The sequence below is a fragment of the Ptychodera flava genome, chromosome 1, assembly GCF_041260155.1.
Source record: "Ptychodera flava strain L36383 chromosome 1, AS_Pfla_20210202, whole genome shotgun sequence".
NCBI classification, from domain to species: domain Eukaryota; kingdom Metazoa; phylum Hemichordata; class Enteropneusta; family Ptychoderidae; genus Ptychodera; species Ptychodera flava.
The window spans coordinates 51,313,444-51,332,156 of record NC_091928.1 but is presented as its reverse complement, the minus strand read 5'-3'; the positions used below and the strand labels follow the sequence as shown (position 1 = coordinate 51,332,156).

The 18,713-nt window shown below is 36.4% G+C and overlaps 1 protein-coding gene across 1 annotated transcript in view; it reads right to left on the bottom strand.

Moving 5' to 3' along the window:
• Positions 1–18,713, bottom strand: part of LOC139140568 (putative ankyrin repeat protein RF_0381) — an 88,528-nt gene that overhangs the window by 47,932 nt on the left and 21,883 nt on the right. Inside the window, exons 2-7 of the mRNA XM_070709916.1 lie at positions 9,252–9,395; positions 6,464–6,568; positions 5,129–5,224; positions 3,655–3,780; positions 3,268–3,366; positions 2,738–2,851 (exon numbers count right to left, since the gene is read on the bottom strand). Of these exons, the coding sequence (XP_070566017.1) occupies positions 2,738–2,851; positions 3,268–3,366; positions 3,655–3,780; positions 5,129–5,224; positions 6,464–6,568; positions 9,252–9,395 (684 nt within the window). The remainder of the gene's footprint in view (positions 1–2,737; positions 2,852–3,267; positions 3,367–3,654; positions 3,781–5,128; positions 5,225–6,463; positions 6,569–9,251; positions 9,396–18,713) is intronic.

The following is an 18,713-nucleotide window of genomic DNA, read 5'->3' as shown; positions in this document are numbered from 1 at the left end:
TCATATGTGTGTAATAATTCATATGAATGCACTTTGTTTGAAGTGGCTGGTAAAAAGTTCATGTGTGAACAAAAAATATAATTTTTAGATTTAATCGATTATGTCGATCACTATACATGGTAGTCGACTATACGAAAACTATGAACGTGTATTTTTCAGTATAAAACTAGCAATATCTGTTCATCTATAGATGTTTAATAACTGATATAAATATACTTGATTAGCACAGGTTGTTTACAAGTGCACATGTGAACAAGATATTTGATTTTGGAATTTCGCTCAAAATGTTGATCCACTATACATGAAAGTCTATGACAAAACTGTATTTTTTTTTCAGAATTAAAAATATACACTATTTGTGAATATATAGACCCTGAATAATTGACATAATTGTACTTGATAAGAAAGGGTGGTTGCACGTGCATCTGTGTACATGAACTTTGTTTTTAGAATTTTGCATAAAATGTTGATCCGTTATACATTGTAGTGTATAACGACAATATGAATACTTTTTTAAAATACAAAACTTGGCAAATCTGTGTATTCATGTATGCTTGATTATTGATATTTATGTTCTTGATTAGACTGGAGTGGTTACAAGTTTATATGTATGCAAGAAATTTGATTTTGAAATTTAACCGAAATGTTGATTCATTATATATGGCAGTCAATGATCAAACTATGAATAATTTTTTCCAATACAAACCTAGGTAAATCTGTACATTTATGTACACCTTATTATTCGTATTAATGTTCATGATTAGACTTGAGTGCTTTCAAGTCACTGATTGTGCAAGAAACTTGATTTTGGCATATCACTGAAATGTTGATTCCCTATACATGACAGTCTATGACGAAACTATGAATAATTTTTTTCCAATACAAAACTAGGTAAATCTGTGCATTTATATACACCTAATTATTAGTATTATTGTTCATGATTAGACTAGTGTGGTTTCCAGTCTATGGTTGTGCAAGAAATTTGATTTTGGAATTTCACCGAAATGTTGATTCACTATACATTTTAGACTATGAGGAAACCACAAAAAACTCAAAGGTTACTGATCCTAAATTGTTATTCAAAAGTTGTTCGACCTGAAGCTTCCAGTTGTTATTGATGACACTATGCATTATTCTGAATAGTTTGTATTCTGTCAATGTTCTAAAAAAATAGAAAAGTGTACATATAGCGACATGAATGTTTGACACCGACCTTTACCCATGTATAGTCAATGGGAGAATGATATCAAATAAGTAATCTCCCAAATTATTATTGAAAGAGTCATTATAGGGGACAGTTATGCACAAAAGAGGAGTTGGATAAGTAGAAATCATGACAACTTAAATTAACGTGGCTGCTTGGATCATCAATACATTGTTTATCATACCCTTAAACTTCTGCCCGAAGGGCGCCCCGAAAGTGGAAATGGCAGAAAATGAAAATGCCAGGAGGTATTGTTCCTTTTTTTCAGTATTCCATACATTTCGATACGTGCACATGCAATTTCAGCTTTGATGCATGAAAAAGGTGACCCTCCCCCATAGGCTTGCACAAACTTTTATGACCCTTCAAAAATGCTTGCGCGAAAAATGGTGACCCACCCTTAAAAAAACCGGCCCACCCCTAGTAATTTATGTCTAGTCCCTAACACAGTTCCCTCTCGGCTCATAAATTGGAAGCCATGGTGAAGCAAAATTGGTCAAGGCATATCAGAAAAGACTGATAAAGTGTTCATACCTGGTATGGATCATCATCAGCATGTGCACTGTTGGTTTACGATTTAGGAATGGAATTAGTTTATCTAAATTTTTGTACTATTTGGGTGTATGGAGAATTGCTACTAAGAAGCTGCGAAGTGGTTTTGTGAAGTCTGACAGTTTTACTTGGTATAAAATCACAGAATATGACGAGCTATGGGTTCCCGCCTTGAATACTTCCACAGGTATGTAATCATTACAAGTTTGTGACCGGCTATATACGAAGCTAAGTTTTACAATAACAAAAAACATAACTTTGTGTGAAAGTACTTGGAAAAAGTTAAATACACGACTGTTATTAATATCTACATATGTTCCTTGTGCCATTATTTCTTAATTTATAAAGTTCAGTCAATAAATGGACAAAGTACAAAGCAAACTATACAGAAAGTTAAAACTGAACGAGATAAATAATAACAAAATGAAACTAAAACAACAACAAGGGAAAAGGCACTGGTGTTAAAAACAAAGAAAAAATTACACCCAGCGATTACAGATTACATGAATTTTATAATAATACCTTCCTCTGTCTGATACGTAAGACGTGGTCGCTCAGAATTTTTAGTTTCATTTAACAGGGTAGAAAGGTAGAAAAAGAATGTAAACGTTATTGAGCCTCGGTGGTCGAACCTTACACATTTTACCTATACTACATTTTTCAACTCTTGCGAATAAGTTAAGTGGGAACGTAACTCTTGATGTAAATCATGCTTACTGAAATGTTGCACATTGTCTCCAATAAAGCAAGTGAAGTCTTGAAATAGATGTAGTTGATGTGATATTCGTAAACAAGGTGAGTGGAAAATGTTGTGTTAAAGTCATAAAATATAAAAATACATGGTTACGAGAAAATATTTTATCACATGTATATTCAATTTGATCATATTATGCGACGGAGGCAAGGGAAGTTAGTTGTATATAGCTTAGTATCAATTATGTTTATTAGTCAGCTCATTTGGAAAAAGTCGAAGCAAATTACCTTAGTAATGGCATTAACAGCAATCTTCTGGTCAACAAGATACAACATGATCTTTTCTAATTCACTATACTGTATTTCCGTCGAACAGCATGAATGAAGTGCTGTTTCACCTGACTGAATGAGAAATAAACCAAGCTGATTTGTGCTTTTGTTGTAAAGTTAAAAAACAACAAGTGATCATTTATTTCACTATGATGGAAGTCATGATTTTAAAATTTAGCTAGTGAACAGGAAAAGACATTTGACCTGTACAGTACGAGTTAGAATGTACAAAGAAAATATTCTGGCCGGCGATTGCGTTTCATAATGTTTTATTAATGATTATCTAGAACATCAAATAATGAAACATAGTCCATTTCCTTGGATGTTGCAACTGATGATAAGATTATTTTTAGGCAAAATCTAGTTACCTGCTTTTATCTTCTATTACATCTATAACATTGGCCTACGTTTTCAATGTTTTCAATGTAACGATGTTGATGAAAATCAAGGCTTGAATTAAAGTTATGTACTATTGCCGTGAGACCTACCTCGTTTTTTGCATTCACTTCAGCTCCTGCATCAATCAGAGTTTTTAAGGCATCCATATCACCGACTTTACAAGCAAGTTGTATTGGTGTAAGTCCATCCTATCATTGAAAAAGCACAATCATACAAAATTCATCTTTTGTGTTGAGAAAGAACTTGTATTAGTTAATCAAACTTTATCTTTAACCTTTACTGACTTTGAAAAAATTTTGTTTTTCCTTTGAATAGTTACCAATCAGAAAAAAATGTCTGTAAATTAACCAAGAAAGTGACGATCACTCAGTAAATGACCACATTGAAAGTACTATAACTGTCGCTTTATATGGGAAGATATACTGCTAGTCATATTCCTGTTCAAAGAAATTTTGAAAAGTTAACATGTTACTCACAATTTGTGGATTTTTTGACTTAAAACGTTTATTAATATCCACTTCTGCCTTCTGAAAAACTTTTATAATGGGCACTTTCTTCATTTGTGCAGCTGCATATACTGGCGGAAAGGCGGTCTTTTCATCCTTCAATGTATGGAACAATGAAAAAGTCCGCTTAAACGTATTTATTTCAGTGTGTCATGAAGTTGGGTATTTGTGTGATGCCAGTGAATATTTATACAAATATTAACCAATGTTTGATTGTACCAGGTGTATAAGTAATACTTTGGCAACGTATTATTATCTTAAAAACCCAAAAGCTTCTTAAGGTAAACAAGCTGCTTAATGTTGTTATCGCAATCTTTTGATTACGCAAATCATAAGACAAAAGAAAGCAAGGAGACCCCTGGCATGTAATGTAAATGTTTAACTTAGACAGTGAGAATTGAATATTTAGTATCTCTGACGAATCTGTGGCAACAATTTTGTCATATGACAATGGATAGCCAATTAAGCTAGCCGTTGAACATGTTAGGAGGAGTTTCTGAGTTTTGGCATTATAAATTGAGTAGTTTTGTGTGGAATTGTCAGATCTCTGTTTAGACGCAAAGGCGGCGTAACAAACAAGTCTCATTCTCAAGAATTACTGTCTCTGCACGAGTCTGTGTTGGCTGTTGTGTGTTAAGTAACCCCCAAGTCCAACCTGAGCTAAAAGTCCTACAGAGCCAGTAGAACTCCCGACTTTGACTACGTTACACAGTGGAAGTTAATAGAAAAGGAAAGACAAATGGTAATGGCCAAAGTACAACTATAATAATATAATCTCATTGATATTACAGCCCAAATAGCTGTGAATGTGTAATAAAGCGATCTCAAAATATCCTCAGTTTTCCAAGAGTTTTCTTCGAATGAGATCCATTAAAGGCTGAAAGTGTCTGTAATGTAAATTCAAACGTTTAACATCATATTAGATTTCCACCATCTTCAATAACTAATCATATTACAGATAAAATAAAGAATACGACAACATAATGTTTGCTATCGTGTGTTGTGCATTCAAATAAATGGCATCATGCTTGTTTTCTGGTATGATCACGATATGTACTTGTAGGAATACGATGGTATCAACGGGGACTCGAACCCACAACGCACGGCACCCAATCACCTAGCGCAGAGGACAGCAGACAAATCGCGTTTTTGTACTTTTCCGTGAGGTTTTCCGTGAGGGCACCATTTTATGAGTGCGGCGCCTTTTTATTATTCAGCCTGTTAAAACGTGTAGGCACTGTCCAAATCAGCTGACAGAGATCCTTCTATACACACCCTTCAGTTAGAACATTTGCATGAATCGAGTTTGGTTCGAAAAAAAATCATGAAATTATGCATAGAAATTCGCAGTTATTTGGGCTTCTATATATATCTTATGATTATATTCATCAGGCACTCTCTCTGAAACTTGTCAAATACTATTTCTTCAAAATCTGCCTCTCACCATATATTTCTTGACATTTGCATTGTTTGCAAGTAAATACTTCACAGCGTCTACATTACGACATTCTGCTGCAACATATAGGGGAGTTTTGAGTTTCTGAAAGTTAATAAATCATAGCGCATATTTTATCATTTAAGTTATAACAAGTGACCAAGTAGCTGATATAGCTTCTTTGTCAAAGTAACATCAACAATTATAAATTTAGGTTTTCATAACATATTTAATGATCAAAAAGTACAATAAGTATTATCGATATCATGGGGAAGTAATTGAAAATATTGACAATCGTAGACGCTACTGATATGAAGACAACTGGAACATCATTTTGGAGGTACATTTATTTGAAGAAGATATCAATTTCTTAAATCACAATAATCTAATACAAAAGTTGTCGCTTAGGTGCCTTGAAAAAGAGCGGCTACATAAAATGGGTAGAGTAACTCAAAGTGATTAAAAAATACGATGAATACCTCAAAATTTATTAAAGCTGCAAGCAGCGTTGGCGGGGCCCAGGTGATCAGCTTTACAAGTAGACACGCAGATAAGTCCTGGCGTTTTCGTGTTGTGCAGTCTGAAATATGCTGAATTAGGTCAACGATGAATAAAATTATAAAATTCAATATGACAGCTAAGGTCACGTGACTGCTACAAATTTTATTGGTCAAGTTTAAAAGGCAAAGTGCAAGCATGCCACTAAATTTGGAGATGATTTGCCCTGTGGTTTTTGAGTAGTAGTGATTTATAGATTTTCATGAAATCGATTAGGCTGCCAGGTCACGTTACTTATTAAAAATTCTAGGGTCAGGTGCACCACTTCTCATTGGCCCTGATCACACAGCCAAGTTTGGGAAATGTACATACAGCAGTTTCCAGGTCTAGGCTGGCAAAGAATTTGACGGAAGAAGAAGAAGAAAGATTGGAAAACCTATCGGCTGGGCCCCTAATAATGGCAAGTGAAACAGACGTGACTGCTGACAAACACTTCAGGATAATATCCTCAGGAAATATATTTAAACATTTACACGCATACATGTTATAATAATCAACGTAAGTCTATATAACATCACCCTTAGAACCTAAGTATCAAATCAAACATTGTTGACTTCCGGGTATAAGCACGTTGTTGACAAAAGCATTTTAAGGCCCCTAAAAATACACGTTTCACCATCAATAGTATAATTTGAATTTCATCAAGTACTGACATTGGAAGAAATATAGAAGGACAGGCTTTCTGTCTTCTACATTGAACAGACTTTCCCTAAACAATTGGAAATATAAACAAATACTTTGTACAAGAATGCCCCCATAAAGGACTAGATGAACAGCGGCATATACCTTATCCTCTGCATTCACATCAGATATGCACTCACAAACCCGTCTGACAATCTCGGGGTGACCTTCACTGTGTTCTGCTGCCCAATGCAAAGCATTTCGCCCTACCTGTCACGACATTGATGAAATATGACTAAATCATTTTGGTACCTTGCATAATATGTAAAATAGTACATGTAACTTGTCAACTGTGATTTCATGTACAAGCCATTTTTATTTTTGCTTGGGATGGTCTCCCTATTCATGTGCAAATGAGCAATGACTCTGAGGTATCTTAATTGTTTAATCACCTTCCTGTACAACAACAAACAAATTGATGAAAACTGATTTATTTGCCTCATTTAATTAATGACTGCTTGAAAATGAATATTTTATGTTAAATGAAAGCAAATAATGATTTATGAGCTTTTAAGTAAATTGCTCTAATGTGAAATATCTGATACAGGATTACAAACACCGGAAGCAATGACAAAACTAGGCATATGATATAGTAAAATAGGTTCCCTTCTTAATGTTGGAACCAGATGAATGGTTGTGGAAACAGTATTACTTCGTGGTATCTATTGCATTCAAAACATCTTTATCTCCACCAGAGATACCTCCTAAGATGCACGGACATTACTATACACTTTGATAGTTCTGTGATCATATGATTAAGAATATATCAATTCAAAGTCTCCAAGTAAATCCATTGCACAGAGAGACTTGCATCTCGCTGCAAACGTTTTGCGGATAGTTGGAAGCCAATCATATAGTGTTTGTATTCCTTGCAATGCAATGTTGTATATAATAGTGCAACAAATAGACTATGCACTCGGGCGGACATGGTCGCCTGCCTAAACGGTACATAGGCCCTTTCTGAACTACAATGCCTATTTTACATGTCTCTATAACAGAAATTTCAGTTAACATTTTGGTTACATGCAAATGGCAATCCTATTTTATAGCTGCGACAGACAAAGTCTGTAAAAGGTTGCAATTAATATATATGTAATTTATCGCATAACATTTTAGCATGTGAACACGCAACAGCGATATTTGATATCAGAGCTCTAAAGGAAAAAAAACAAATTTAAAACCAAAACAAAAACTGAGGGCTCTCGTGAAAGACTCATCTGAAATCTGAAACTTGCATATATATAAAAATCATATCAGTGATATTGGCTTCACTGCAGGACACATTGAGGTCATATTTTATCAGTAATTGATATAACTTAAGCTTAGCCACTAGGAAACTATTTAAGCAATAATGCACCCTCTCCCGGCTCATAATGGACGAAAGCAAACTTTGCACTCCATAATGTATGAGGCGAATTTTATTGCTATTATTTTATAGTTTTGGCAATGCCAGTGAATTTGTAGTTGTAAAAACGAATAAAAAAGGAAATTTTATCTGAGTTTGAAGCCAGTGAGCGTCGTCCAGCATGATCGGCCCCGACTCTGTACATATTACATGCACTCCACACTGCACAGTGCACTGCACTGAACACGCACGTTCAGCACAAAAAATGACCAGCACTTTCACGGTTCATTTTGAATTGAAAAACGATGTATTTTTGAAGGAATGAAAAGTAAGTGCATCCCTACCGTCTATATCAAACTTGAAACATCACCTTTAATGTCATGCCTTTCAAAAATCGACATGGTGAAATGCCAGAGATGAAGAAAACGGAATGTTCATGCATCGACATCAGTATGATCAGCGAGCTGCATGCCATGGTATCAGCTGATCAATACGATCATTATTATGTCGCTAGTAGTACAGCATTCATTGCAAACGATATCAACAGAGTTTAACATTGTTATTCAAATGTTTATATTTCAATAATAATTGTGTCTATAAATTTAATTTTCGATGGCTCCTTGAGAAGAGCTATTTTATTTCGGCGAACGACAGAACTTGACGTAAACGGGTGCTTGAAAGGTACAGTTGACAAACATACTAGAGGGTTTCGTTACCGTCGCGATATCGAGAACAAGGCAAGGTAAAATCACAGACATGGAGAAAAAAACGATGAATGAAAGTTGTCTCGGATTACAGTCAGTGCATCAGAATTAGGTGGCCGAGATGTTAGATCAACGGAGAGTCCACGGTCGTCATGATTGTTGGTAGTAGCTGACCTTGGACCGAGACTTTGAATGGCTCCGTAGTAATTTCCGTAGACACTTCCGGTCAAGGTTGATGACAGCAAGCTGCCGTTGTTAGCCCGTTTACGGCTGGTTCGAGTAGCCTTTCACGCTTGCATCGTTTACATGGCCACTGACATACATAATATGCCATGTGTCAAACCCAGTATCGTCTAGGAGTTTGCAAACGTACTGAGTTCTGTTTCACCTATACGGCAACGAAGCGAACCATGTTGTAAACAAACGTAGTAGTACAACCAGCGTATCGGACGGGGACTGCATGCTGAGCACCAGCCAGACAGACGGCAAGTGCGTGCGTGAGGACTCAAAAAAGTAATAAATCGTAAAGTAAGACATTATTATCAATATTGTGAACCATTGTCAAGATTTATAGTTTTGTGTATTACATGGTTTATCCGATATTTCCCCTCCTTTTAAATGCGCAGTCCTTTTTTCGTTTTCCAAAAAAAACCTTGCCCTCGCTGTGGGGCCGCAATGCTGAATAATGGAATACATTATCAGTAATAATGTATGGATATGACGTCACAAAATTCACAGGTATTGACAAAGCTATAATATAATTAACGATAACATAGATTCTTTTCTCGACGGTCTATGATGTTAAGAAAGGGAAATATGAAAGTGCATCGATAACAATACTTACTGTGTCACAGACATTGACGGAAGCTCCTTTTGATATTAAATGATTAAACGTGGACAATGGTGCACATTCCTTCACAGCATATTGTAGTGTTGTACATTTGTGTTTTTCTGCGTCATCCGTTCCTGTACTTTCCTGGTTGTAAACCTTAAAAAAAACAAGTGATTTGAAACAGACGTTGTACGTGCATACAAACTGGTTTGTTAAGAAATGTCTATTCACAGTTATAACTGTTCTGTTTGAAGTGAAATCAGCCAGTTTCCTGCCTGTGTGTTGAATAATTGTTCAGAAGTTTTTAGTATAGTCTTGCTAAGAATTAAATAAGTATTATTTGTATCTATAATATTATTAAGTCATTCATACATCTGTAGTCATTAACTTCGACGTATTGCTGCAAACTTGAAAAACCATGTGATGGATAGTTCAGTGAGTTGCAATATAAATGTATTATATGATTTATCATACAGAGTGGGAAAAAAGTTCAGTGACCTGTGAATGTTGAGTTAAACTCCTTCATATAGTAAATGTTTACTTTAAATTTAAAGGATATTTAACTGATGTGTATGCATATACATCCTTCAAATATATCCTTCAAATGTCCTTCAAATTTAAAGTATGGCCACTCAGGTTTAGGCTTTTCTCTCAGTAATGGCTTTTATTTGGGTATGAAAAAAATGAAGAAAATGGCCACCCGAAAGCCATATTGGATCATATGGTGAAGACATCTGACATACTTATGTAAGCCATCATGAGTTATCTCTTGTGCCAAGTTTAAAATACATTTGTCCAGCATGTAGTATTTCTCTTTGCACGAATAAATTGTAAGAAAATGGCTACCGGCCGGTCATATTGGATGAAGACATTTTACAAGCTTTTGTAAGTCATTGTGTGTTGTCCTTGTGCAAAGTTGTAAAGGAATCGGTTGAGGCAAATCTTACTAATGGCCCTGGACATTAACAATTTACAAGAGAAAAACTGCCTTGTGGCCATATTGGATCATATCACAAAACTATTCACACACACACATGTATGGTATGGTGTATTGTCCCTGTGCCAAATTTGTTCCTGATATTAAACATTCTTCAAGTCGTCGAATGTTTAAAATACACTTTCTCTAGTGTCTCTTCTGTTTCATACAGAAGGCCAGGTCAGGTTTCCCCAGCTATGAAAGACATTGGATTAGAGTTAGCATGGTAGTTACAATGATTTGCTGACTTGGCATTACCGACGGATAGACGGGCATTGTACACAGTGACGTAACAAATAACATAATGATTGACAGCCCCATCATTATTCTGGTCAATAAGAAGAATACATGCTATTGGCAGCCATGCCACATGAAATCACTCTGACGTTGAGTACGCGACATGGACTCTAGTTCCGATATCGACTGCATTTTGAAACTTATCGGTCGACCATTGTTTTTATCATGCGAGATTACCAAAGAAAAGTTGTTGAGAGTTATATCCAGGATAAAGGTGTGTTCACCTGCTCACCAACTGGCAGCGGTAAGTCACAAATGTATGAAATTGTCCAACATTGTTCGGCTTTACCACTTCAGACACGTAAGAGAACAGGATAAAACTGACAAATATAGTCTTCCCGTTCATTGTTCTGGTGAAGGACCAAGTTTAGAAGTTGTATGGAAAGGACTGAAAGTGTTATGTGTACATCAGCGACCAGGAAGTTGATATGGCAAGTGATGTGAATGGCCAGTCCAATTGCAACTGGAAGCATTCCTAATGCAACACCAGTTACATTTTGTCATATTTGCCCAACAAACAACCAAGAAATGGTAGAAATGCAGTTTACCAGAAAATATCCTGTGAAGGATTAAAGTTGTATCCAGGTCATATGCACTACTTTGCTCATCATGTTTAAATTAATTATGCCACATACAAATGCTTAAGCCATACTTGCATAGGAATAACCCTTCTGTAACACAACCGGACAGTGTAGTTAGTTTAAACCATTATCAAGGTAGCGATAGTGAAATTGAGTGAAAATACTCTAGATTCAAAGCTGGGATCGATCAAACACTAGAATTCAGAAATCCTGGAGAATCTTGAGTCTAAGTTTGCATACCTCCCAGCCGTCACGACAACAACAGGTGAAAGAACTGATCCACGAATATGAACACTTGTTCAAAGATGTTCCAACGAAGACAAACATCATTTATCACAATGTTGATGTCGGCGACAGTAAGCCTGTGAAACAACATCCATACAGACTGAATCCAATGAAAGCGAAATATCTCCAAGAAGAAGTCAAATACCTGCTGGACAATGACTTTATTTAACCCAGTAAAAGTAACTTGAGATCACCGTGCACACACTGCATGAAAACCCGATAATTCAGATAAATTCACATTAATGAGTTGCCTGTATTATAGTATAATACACGTGAATTCACATGAATCCACATGAATACAGGCTTGCTGAATACAAAAAATGGATTCTTGACTGTATTCATCTGTATATGCACTCTTCAGCTAAAATACAGGCAATAATCCATGTTAATACAGTAAGTATTATAGGTTTTTACGCAGTGACACTTATGTCAAAACCAGATCAAAGTTATCGTATGTGCACGGACTACAGGAAAGTGAACAATCTCACAAAGACAGATATTTTCCCAATTCCGAAATTTGCTGATTGCATCGATCGAGTGGGAAAAGCCAAGTAAGTGACAACATATGGTCTACTAAAGGGATTTTGTAAGTCCTTCGGATGGATCGTGCTCGTGAAATATCTGCCTTTGATACTGTACAACATAATGCCATTCGGAATGAAGAACTCGCCCTCAACATACCAATGGATGATTAACGATGTCATATCCGGACTTAAAGAAGTTAAGCTTATGTCAAAGATGTTGTCCTGTACAGCGACATCTGGTAGGAACACATCAAACTAATGCGAATGTTGTTTGAGAGATTGAGCAAAGTAATAATGACTTTCAACCTCTCCAGATCTGAGTTTGGCTGGGTAAGGGTGACTTACCTGAGACATAACAAATTGTAAGAGACAGTTGATTCGTTTTCTTGGTAAGGTAGGTCACTACAGAAAATTTTGTCCAAATATCTCTACCAATACTGAACCTTTTGACTAACTTACTTAAAAAAAGTACAGTATACCAACAATACAGAACCAGGCACTTGCACACCCTGCAACAAATACAGCGCATGTCCCCTCATGCTCATAACAAAACGAAATTCCATAACAAACCAACTCATTGTGAAATACCAACCCCTTGTCTGACATGTAACATGTACTACACGTAATACCATCTACGTCATTATCTTCATAAGTGTAACAAATTATACATAGGTGAAACAAACCGTGAACTCCGTATTAGAATTAATTAACATTTATACAGGGTAAGAACTCATAACGACATTCTAGTAGCTCACCACTTCCATTAACCCAGGCACAAGATCAACAATTTTCGTTTCTCTAGTCTTTGCAAAGTGTAATCCACAGCAGATAAAATAAGAAAACAGCTTGACCTTAATTTCATTCATAAGCTTTTGTACTCTGTCACCAAACGGCATAAATAAAAAGAACTTGTAAACATATAGTAGAGTTCCCATAGATTAACACATTCGCCTCCCTACAGCAAGGAAGTATCTTCTTTATGTCTGCAAGTTGTTTGTTCTAAGGAGGCCTCCCTTTGTTTTTATTTTACGACATTGGCTTTGTACGATACGGCTGGTCAACAACGCAACATCCCTACTTTTAGACAGACTAATCACCAGTCTTCTGTTTGTAAGTTCAACTAATTTTTTTCTTCTCGTTGCAATGACTTTTTTTTATCTACATTTCCTGTTATAGACCAACAGTTCAATTTTTTAAAAGTTATGTAAGCAATAACCCCCCGCTGAGGACGGGGATACCACGAGATATAGCACATTCACGACATATATGCACGAGCCGGAGGCGAGTGCATATATCGAGTGAATTGTGCTATATCGAGTGGTATACCCGTCCTCAGTGTGGGTTATTGCTATTATATTATATCAACCTTATGTTATTACTTTTGTAGACATTAATATTGATAAAAAGTGGGCCGTATTCAAATATTTATGGAGTCCCTTACGAAGATCAAAATTTGCCGCAAGTTTGCATTCCTTATTTGTTACAAACTTGATACAAATTCTGACATCCAAACAAGCACCAATCGTGCTAGTCAGTTATATACACTTTGATTCAAACATAGGCTAAGTTTGCAGCAAGTATGTGTGGAGAGTGTGATGAACATTGCACCAAGTTTGTACAGAGAATGTAGAGGTCATTTTGTTTTTGTTTGTATTGAGTGTGCACCAAGCTTGGAGATGTGGGGGGGGGATTCAATATCGTGGGCATGGTATCAGACATATACTGTTGCCCTGGCTACATTTCAGGGGATTTAGATGATTGTAATTCCTGACAGCGTCTTTTTCAAAGTAATGCTCACATAACATGTGTACATGACATCATCGTGCTGCTACTCCCCATTGTATTGTATACAAATGATAATTTCTAAACTGGCTTATAAATGTACACTCTTTAGATATGTTTACCTTGTGAGCAGCAGATTCTAAAATTCACCTTAGAGTCATGTATCCAGATGTTAGGTTGAACATCTATGAAAAAGTTGAGAGGATATTACTACATCCAACACGCACTCACCCTATGACACATTCAACTATACTACACTGTAAAAGAAAAAACTTCTCACACAATAAATTTTGTTAACTAAAAACACAATATATTACTGCAGAATAAAACAGTATCTCTACTATAATAAACATACAATCTTTGTACTTTATACATAAAATGAGCTGTAAAATATATTCTTTTTGGCATATATGTACAGTACACTCTAATTCAAAACATTCCCTGACAATGGAATTTAGATTGAAAAATGGTAAATTCTGTCTCTTTAAACAAGATCATACAGATCACAATTTTTTTAAATGAGTACCAAATAGAAACTGAGTGGTGAAAAAATATTAAAGTCTCATAGATAGTTAACTATGAAAAACTTATTCAAAAAATTTTGTAATTTTTGTGACATATATACTTTTGTTGACGAATAAAATTCACTTTAAACATTTCAAAATACCTTTCCGATTGAATGTACATGGAAAACATAAGAGTTTTAACTTAATGTTGTATTATTACATGTTCAAATCAAACCGCAAAATCATCGAAAAACATTGTCCAGAGCTACAAAAAAAATAAAAACTTCATGGGATGACCTTGACTTAACAGCGATATTTGAACAGACACTTAGTGTTCAGTCCAACTTCAAAAGCAAACAACTAAACACAACCACATTCCACGTCACTTGGATGATAGATTAGTTCCGCCGAGTCCAAAATATTGCTTCCACCGTAAGATACTGACAACTGTGACGAAAATAACTCTGCCAAGTCCGATTTGTCCAATGTACAGCATGCAGTGGAGTTTCTATCATAAGAACCAATGCAATGATCGATAGGGACAGTCTCACTTCTTGTCATCATGATGTTCTCAATGAACGGTGGTTGGTTTGAAATGGTCCTCTGTGGCATGAAAGTGTCAAAGCAGCAAACTCTAGCTTGAAACTTAACTGAAATCCCGCGGAATTGTCCAAGGTCATTTGAGTGTATAACGGACATCCATGATCCACTGAATGTGTTTAACTTACATAAACTCTCGGTGTCAAACGGAGGCAATGTGTCCTTCATCAAACAACAATTGTACTCCCAAATCTCTTCTTTGTACCCTTAATCGTCCGATGACAGAAATAGTCTACAATTTCTCCCCAAAACGGCAGGTAAAAACGTTGTAAATTTGACTGCTGAAGCAGTTCATGATCCATGACTTGCTATGGTGCAGTGGAATTCAAATGCTGGTGTTGGACCAAATTAGCCAATCAAGTGTCTCTCTTCACGACATGTGATCTTGTAAGGTCGAAGTTCAAATACATAAGAGGCTGTGTGACCTCGATGCTCTCATTTATCTGAAACGTCAGTTTCTCGAGAAATGGGAGAGTATATTACTTTTTTACCAACTTTTATGCACTTGAAATCAATCATTTGAAGACATTTGGTGTCAGCTGGGATCCATGGTCTTTGGACATGTGTAATAATGCAAGTAATCATTGATAGCAGTGGCAATGACTTTCCCTGCTCTGAGCGTACTGGTATGACAGTGTGAATGTGTTTTGGCGGACACATGACAGGTACTTTCAGTGGTTACGACTAGTGAACGGAACAAAAAAAGTCTTTAAATGGAATTCGAGTACCATTTTTGGATCCTTATCATTTAAAATATGTCCAAGGAATTGTTTGAAAAATGGCAGCTTAGTTGACTTTTGATGTTTTTCATTCATGATGTTGCAATGGTTTGATATGGAGGTAGCTTCCTCAATGGTTTTTATAAATTTGTGCATTCCACGCGTAACCTAATTCATATGTGTTTAACAACCGAGAGTATTTAATTTTTTTTTGAATAAAAAAGAATTAATTTGTCATTTTGTACAATGAACACAGGGTACGTAGTTCGATCATTGTTTCAATTCTGTGACAAAACAGTGCCACGTGGGACAGCTAAAAAATCTGAAGTTCGTACCAAACTTGACTTGTATTTCACATATATCTACAAGCTTGGTACAAATGTCACAACTACCATGGTGAAAATCCCATAGTGTGTACCAAACTAGTACAAACTTGGTGCATATTTCACATGTTCAATTAAAGTGTGTATCAAATTTGTAACATATATGTACTAATATGTAGCAAGTTTTGATCTTTCGTACGGGGTATGTTGTTTGCTCAAAACAGTGGTTAAATGAAATGGGCCACAGAACAAGCATTTTAACCTTCTCTAGAAACATCCTACACTCAAAATATACGTAGACTTGCACATCTGTGAGTTTCATATCACATCGTCAAACGAATATTTATTTTGAAATGATACGGTAGAGCAAACGTAACTGTCAACAATACAACACGCGTGTACAACTCTCTGAAAGGTCAGTTCAATAAAAAAATTACATATGAATACGACCTGAATCATGTGAGTGAAATTACATCATCTATGTAACCCTGCGTACTTGTTGCCACCATATTTGAATAAGCTTCAATGCGAGAGATGGATCGGCAGTGCACAGATTGTGTTTTTCTTTATTTTTTTTGTGTATAATACTGACATTTACGGGACCATTAAAAGTGCAACTGTGAAATAACGATGCAGCACTCTGATTGTGGGTATTTGAAATGGCGGCGATGCTAGATTCTGCATGAGTTTGTTGAGATGCCATGGGCACCACGATGGTGTTTTGAGCTTGAGGCGAGCAACGTCACTGCGCACTGTAGAGACAGCAGAATTACGATCTATTTCAACACTTACCACCCATTGTGTTCAGTTTGGTAACCCAGGCTTTTAGATAGGATACCAGACATTTCATGGCTCTGATCAGAGGTGAGTTTGTTCGGATATGATCTGACACTGGCTTCGTTTTTATGGGCCGTGAAGTACATGATGTGCCTCGTCTCAACTCCAGCAGAATCTAGCACAGTGCACTTAGTTGCCCTGACACAGTGATTTGTGTAGGTTGTCCACAAATTTGCCACTTTTGAGATATCTCTCATCATGGAGCCTAATTTATTTTCGCCCAGGGATGAATTACAGTACCATACTTTGTCATCCGGCTTTACATTGACGCGAGGCCTCTGAAATAATGCATTTTCTCCCGGATTTAACTTTGACAGATATTTTGCGAATGCTGCAACGGGGCAATTTTCGCCGCCGGTGGCGAACATTTTGGCTTGCGTTTCGAAATCATCGTCCGGGTGATTTTTCGTTTTTTTGGAGTACGTAAATTCTACAAATTTCGTTCCATCATAGCTCTCCCTTACGCGGTAACTAGATTTCGTCAGCTTTCTGAATCCCTCTCTGCCCCTGCGTCCAAAATGAAACGTCAGGTTGAACCACACTTTCCACTCAATGCCAAGGGGTCGCTGCTGGACAAAACGCCACTGGAAGCTAACTTTCTCAAGTCGTACGTTGATATCGGAGTTTTGTGTTTTGTTGAATCAAGTCCGTCCGCCTTGAGCTGCTTGCACAAAGCTACAAAGATGTTGTTGGCGGCTTTGAATTCTCGATCACGTATGATGTCTACATCGCGATGGTACGGGGGAGAATTCAGATGGTGGTTGACTGAAGCACGGATTCCGGTCAGGCTTGATTTTGAGTACCTTTCCCGGTCTTGCTTCGTGCCTCGGCATAAAATCGCCTCAAAATTGCAGCCAATCTTCTGGGGAGAGATATTCGAACGCCGGGTTTTCATTTTTTTCGATCAGCCAGTCTAGAAAAATTGAAATCAAAGAAACCTATTAGTGACATGTCATGAGGTCATGTCAAAAGGTCAAAAACCGTAATCGTTTTTTTTGTAAACATAGGCGTGACCGTACCGATATATTAATCTCCGATCTATCCACTCACCTCGCAAAATTTTTACACCCCATGTTGTCTGCTTTGTGGTCGCTTTCTCGTCTTTTAGTAACTCTATACTGTCGAGGTCATCTTCGGTGAAGTTACCAAATCGTGTTGGTTGCATTGGCTGCACAAATTCTTGGTTTCTTGAAGGAAATCCTTCTCCGTTAACTCTCCTGCAGCATACTCGGCCATGTTTATATTGCAGACGACATCAAAGGGGAGCACAACACAATTTTTAGGTCGTGCAAAATTCTTTAATTAATTAATCCAAAAATGAAATGAATGTGTACTTATTGGTATGTATTTATTATATTTTTACCAAATATTTCTCTGATATCTAAATCCTGTCTTCTCCTTTATTTGCTTACGCTTTCACTTTTATATTCATATTCTGGGGCCAACGATAGCAATGATTTATGGTTTATTTAACCTTGGCTTGCATAAATTGAAACCGGTTCTCATCCAATCATAACATTATGTCTCTTGCACAATTTGCACTGATATATATAATTAAGTTTATACGCTGCTGTTCACTCTCTCTGTTACAAGTCCCACATTTATTGTAATTCTGTTTTTTTTAGATGCCTGATGATGATTTCCTGTGTGGAATCAAACGTAGAAGTTTTAGAAATAAACTATTTTAAACAGAGTCTTGTTTTTCACCGCTCAATACTACTCTCTCAAGACCAAGTTTTATTGCCACCTGGTTCTAAGCACAATAGACTGACACCAGTTCTAAAAAACAAACTCATCAGTAAAGTTTACTTGGTTAGACAACTCCAACAAGTATTTGATACACTTAAAGGGACAAAGTCGGCCATTTTTCATGAAATTTGTTTGATACGAGACACTATTTATACTCTTTGACATGTGGAAAGATATTCAATGAAAGGATGAGCATACACACATTAAATCCCGATTTTAGACATGATAAATCAAAACATCGCGAGAAAGAACAAGCGACCTAATGGCCATATAGCTCCGCCGTGTTTATGTAGAG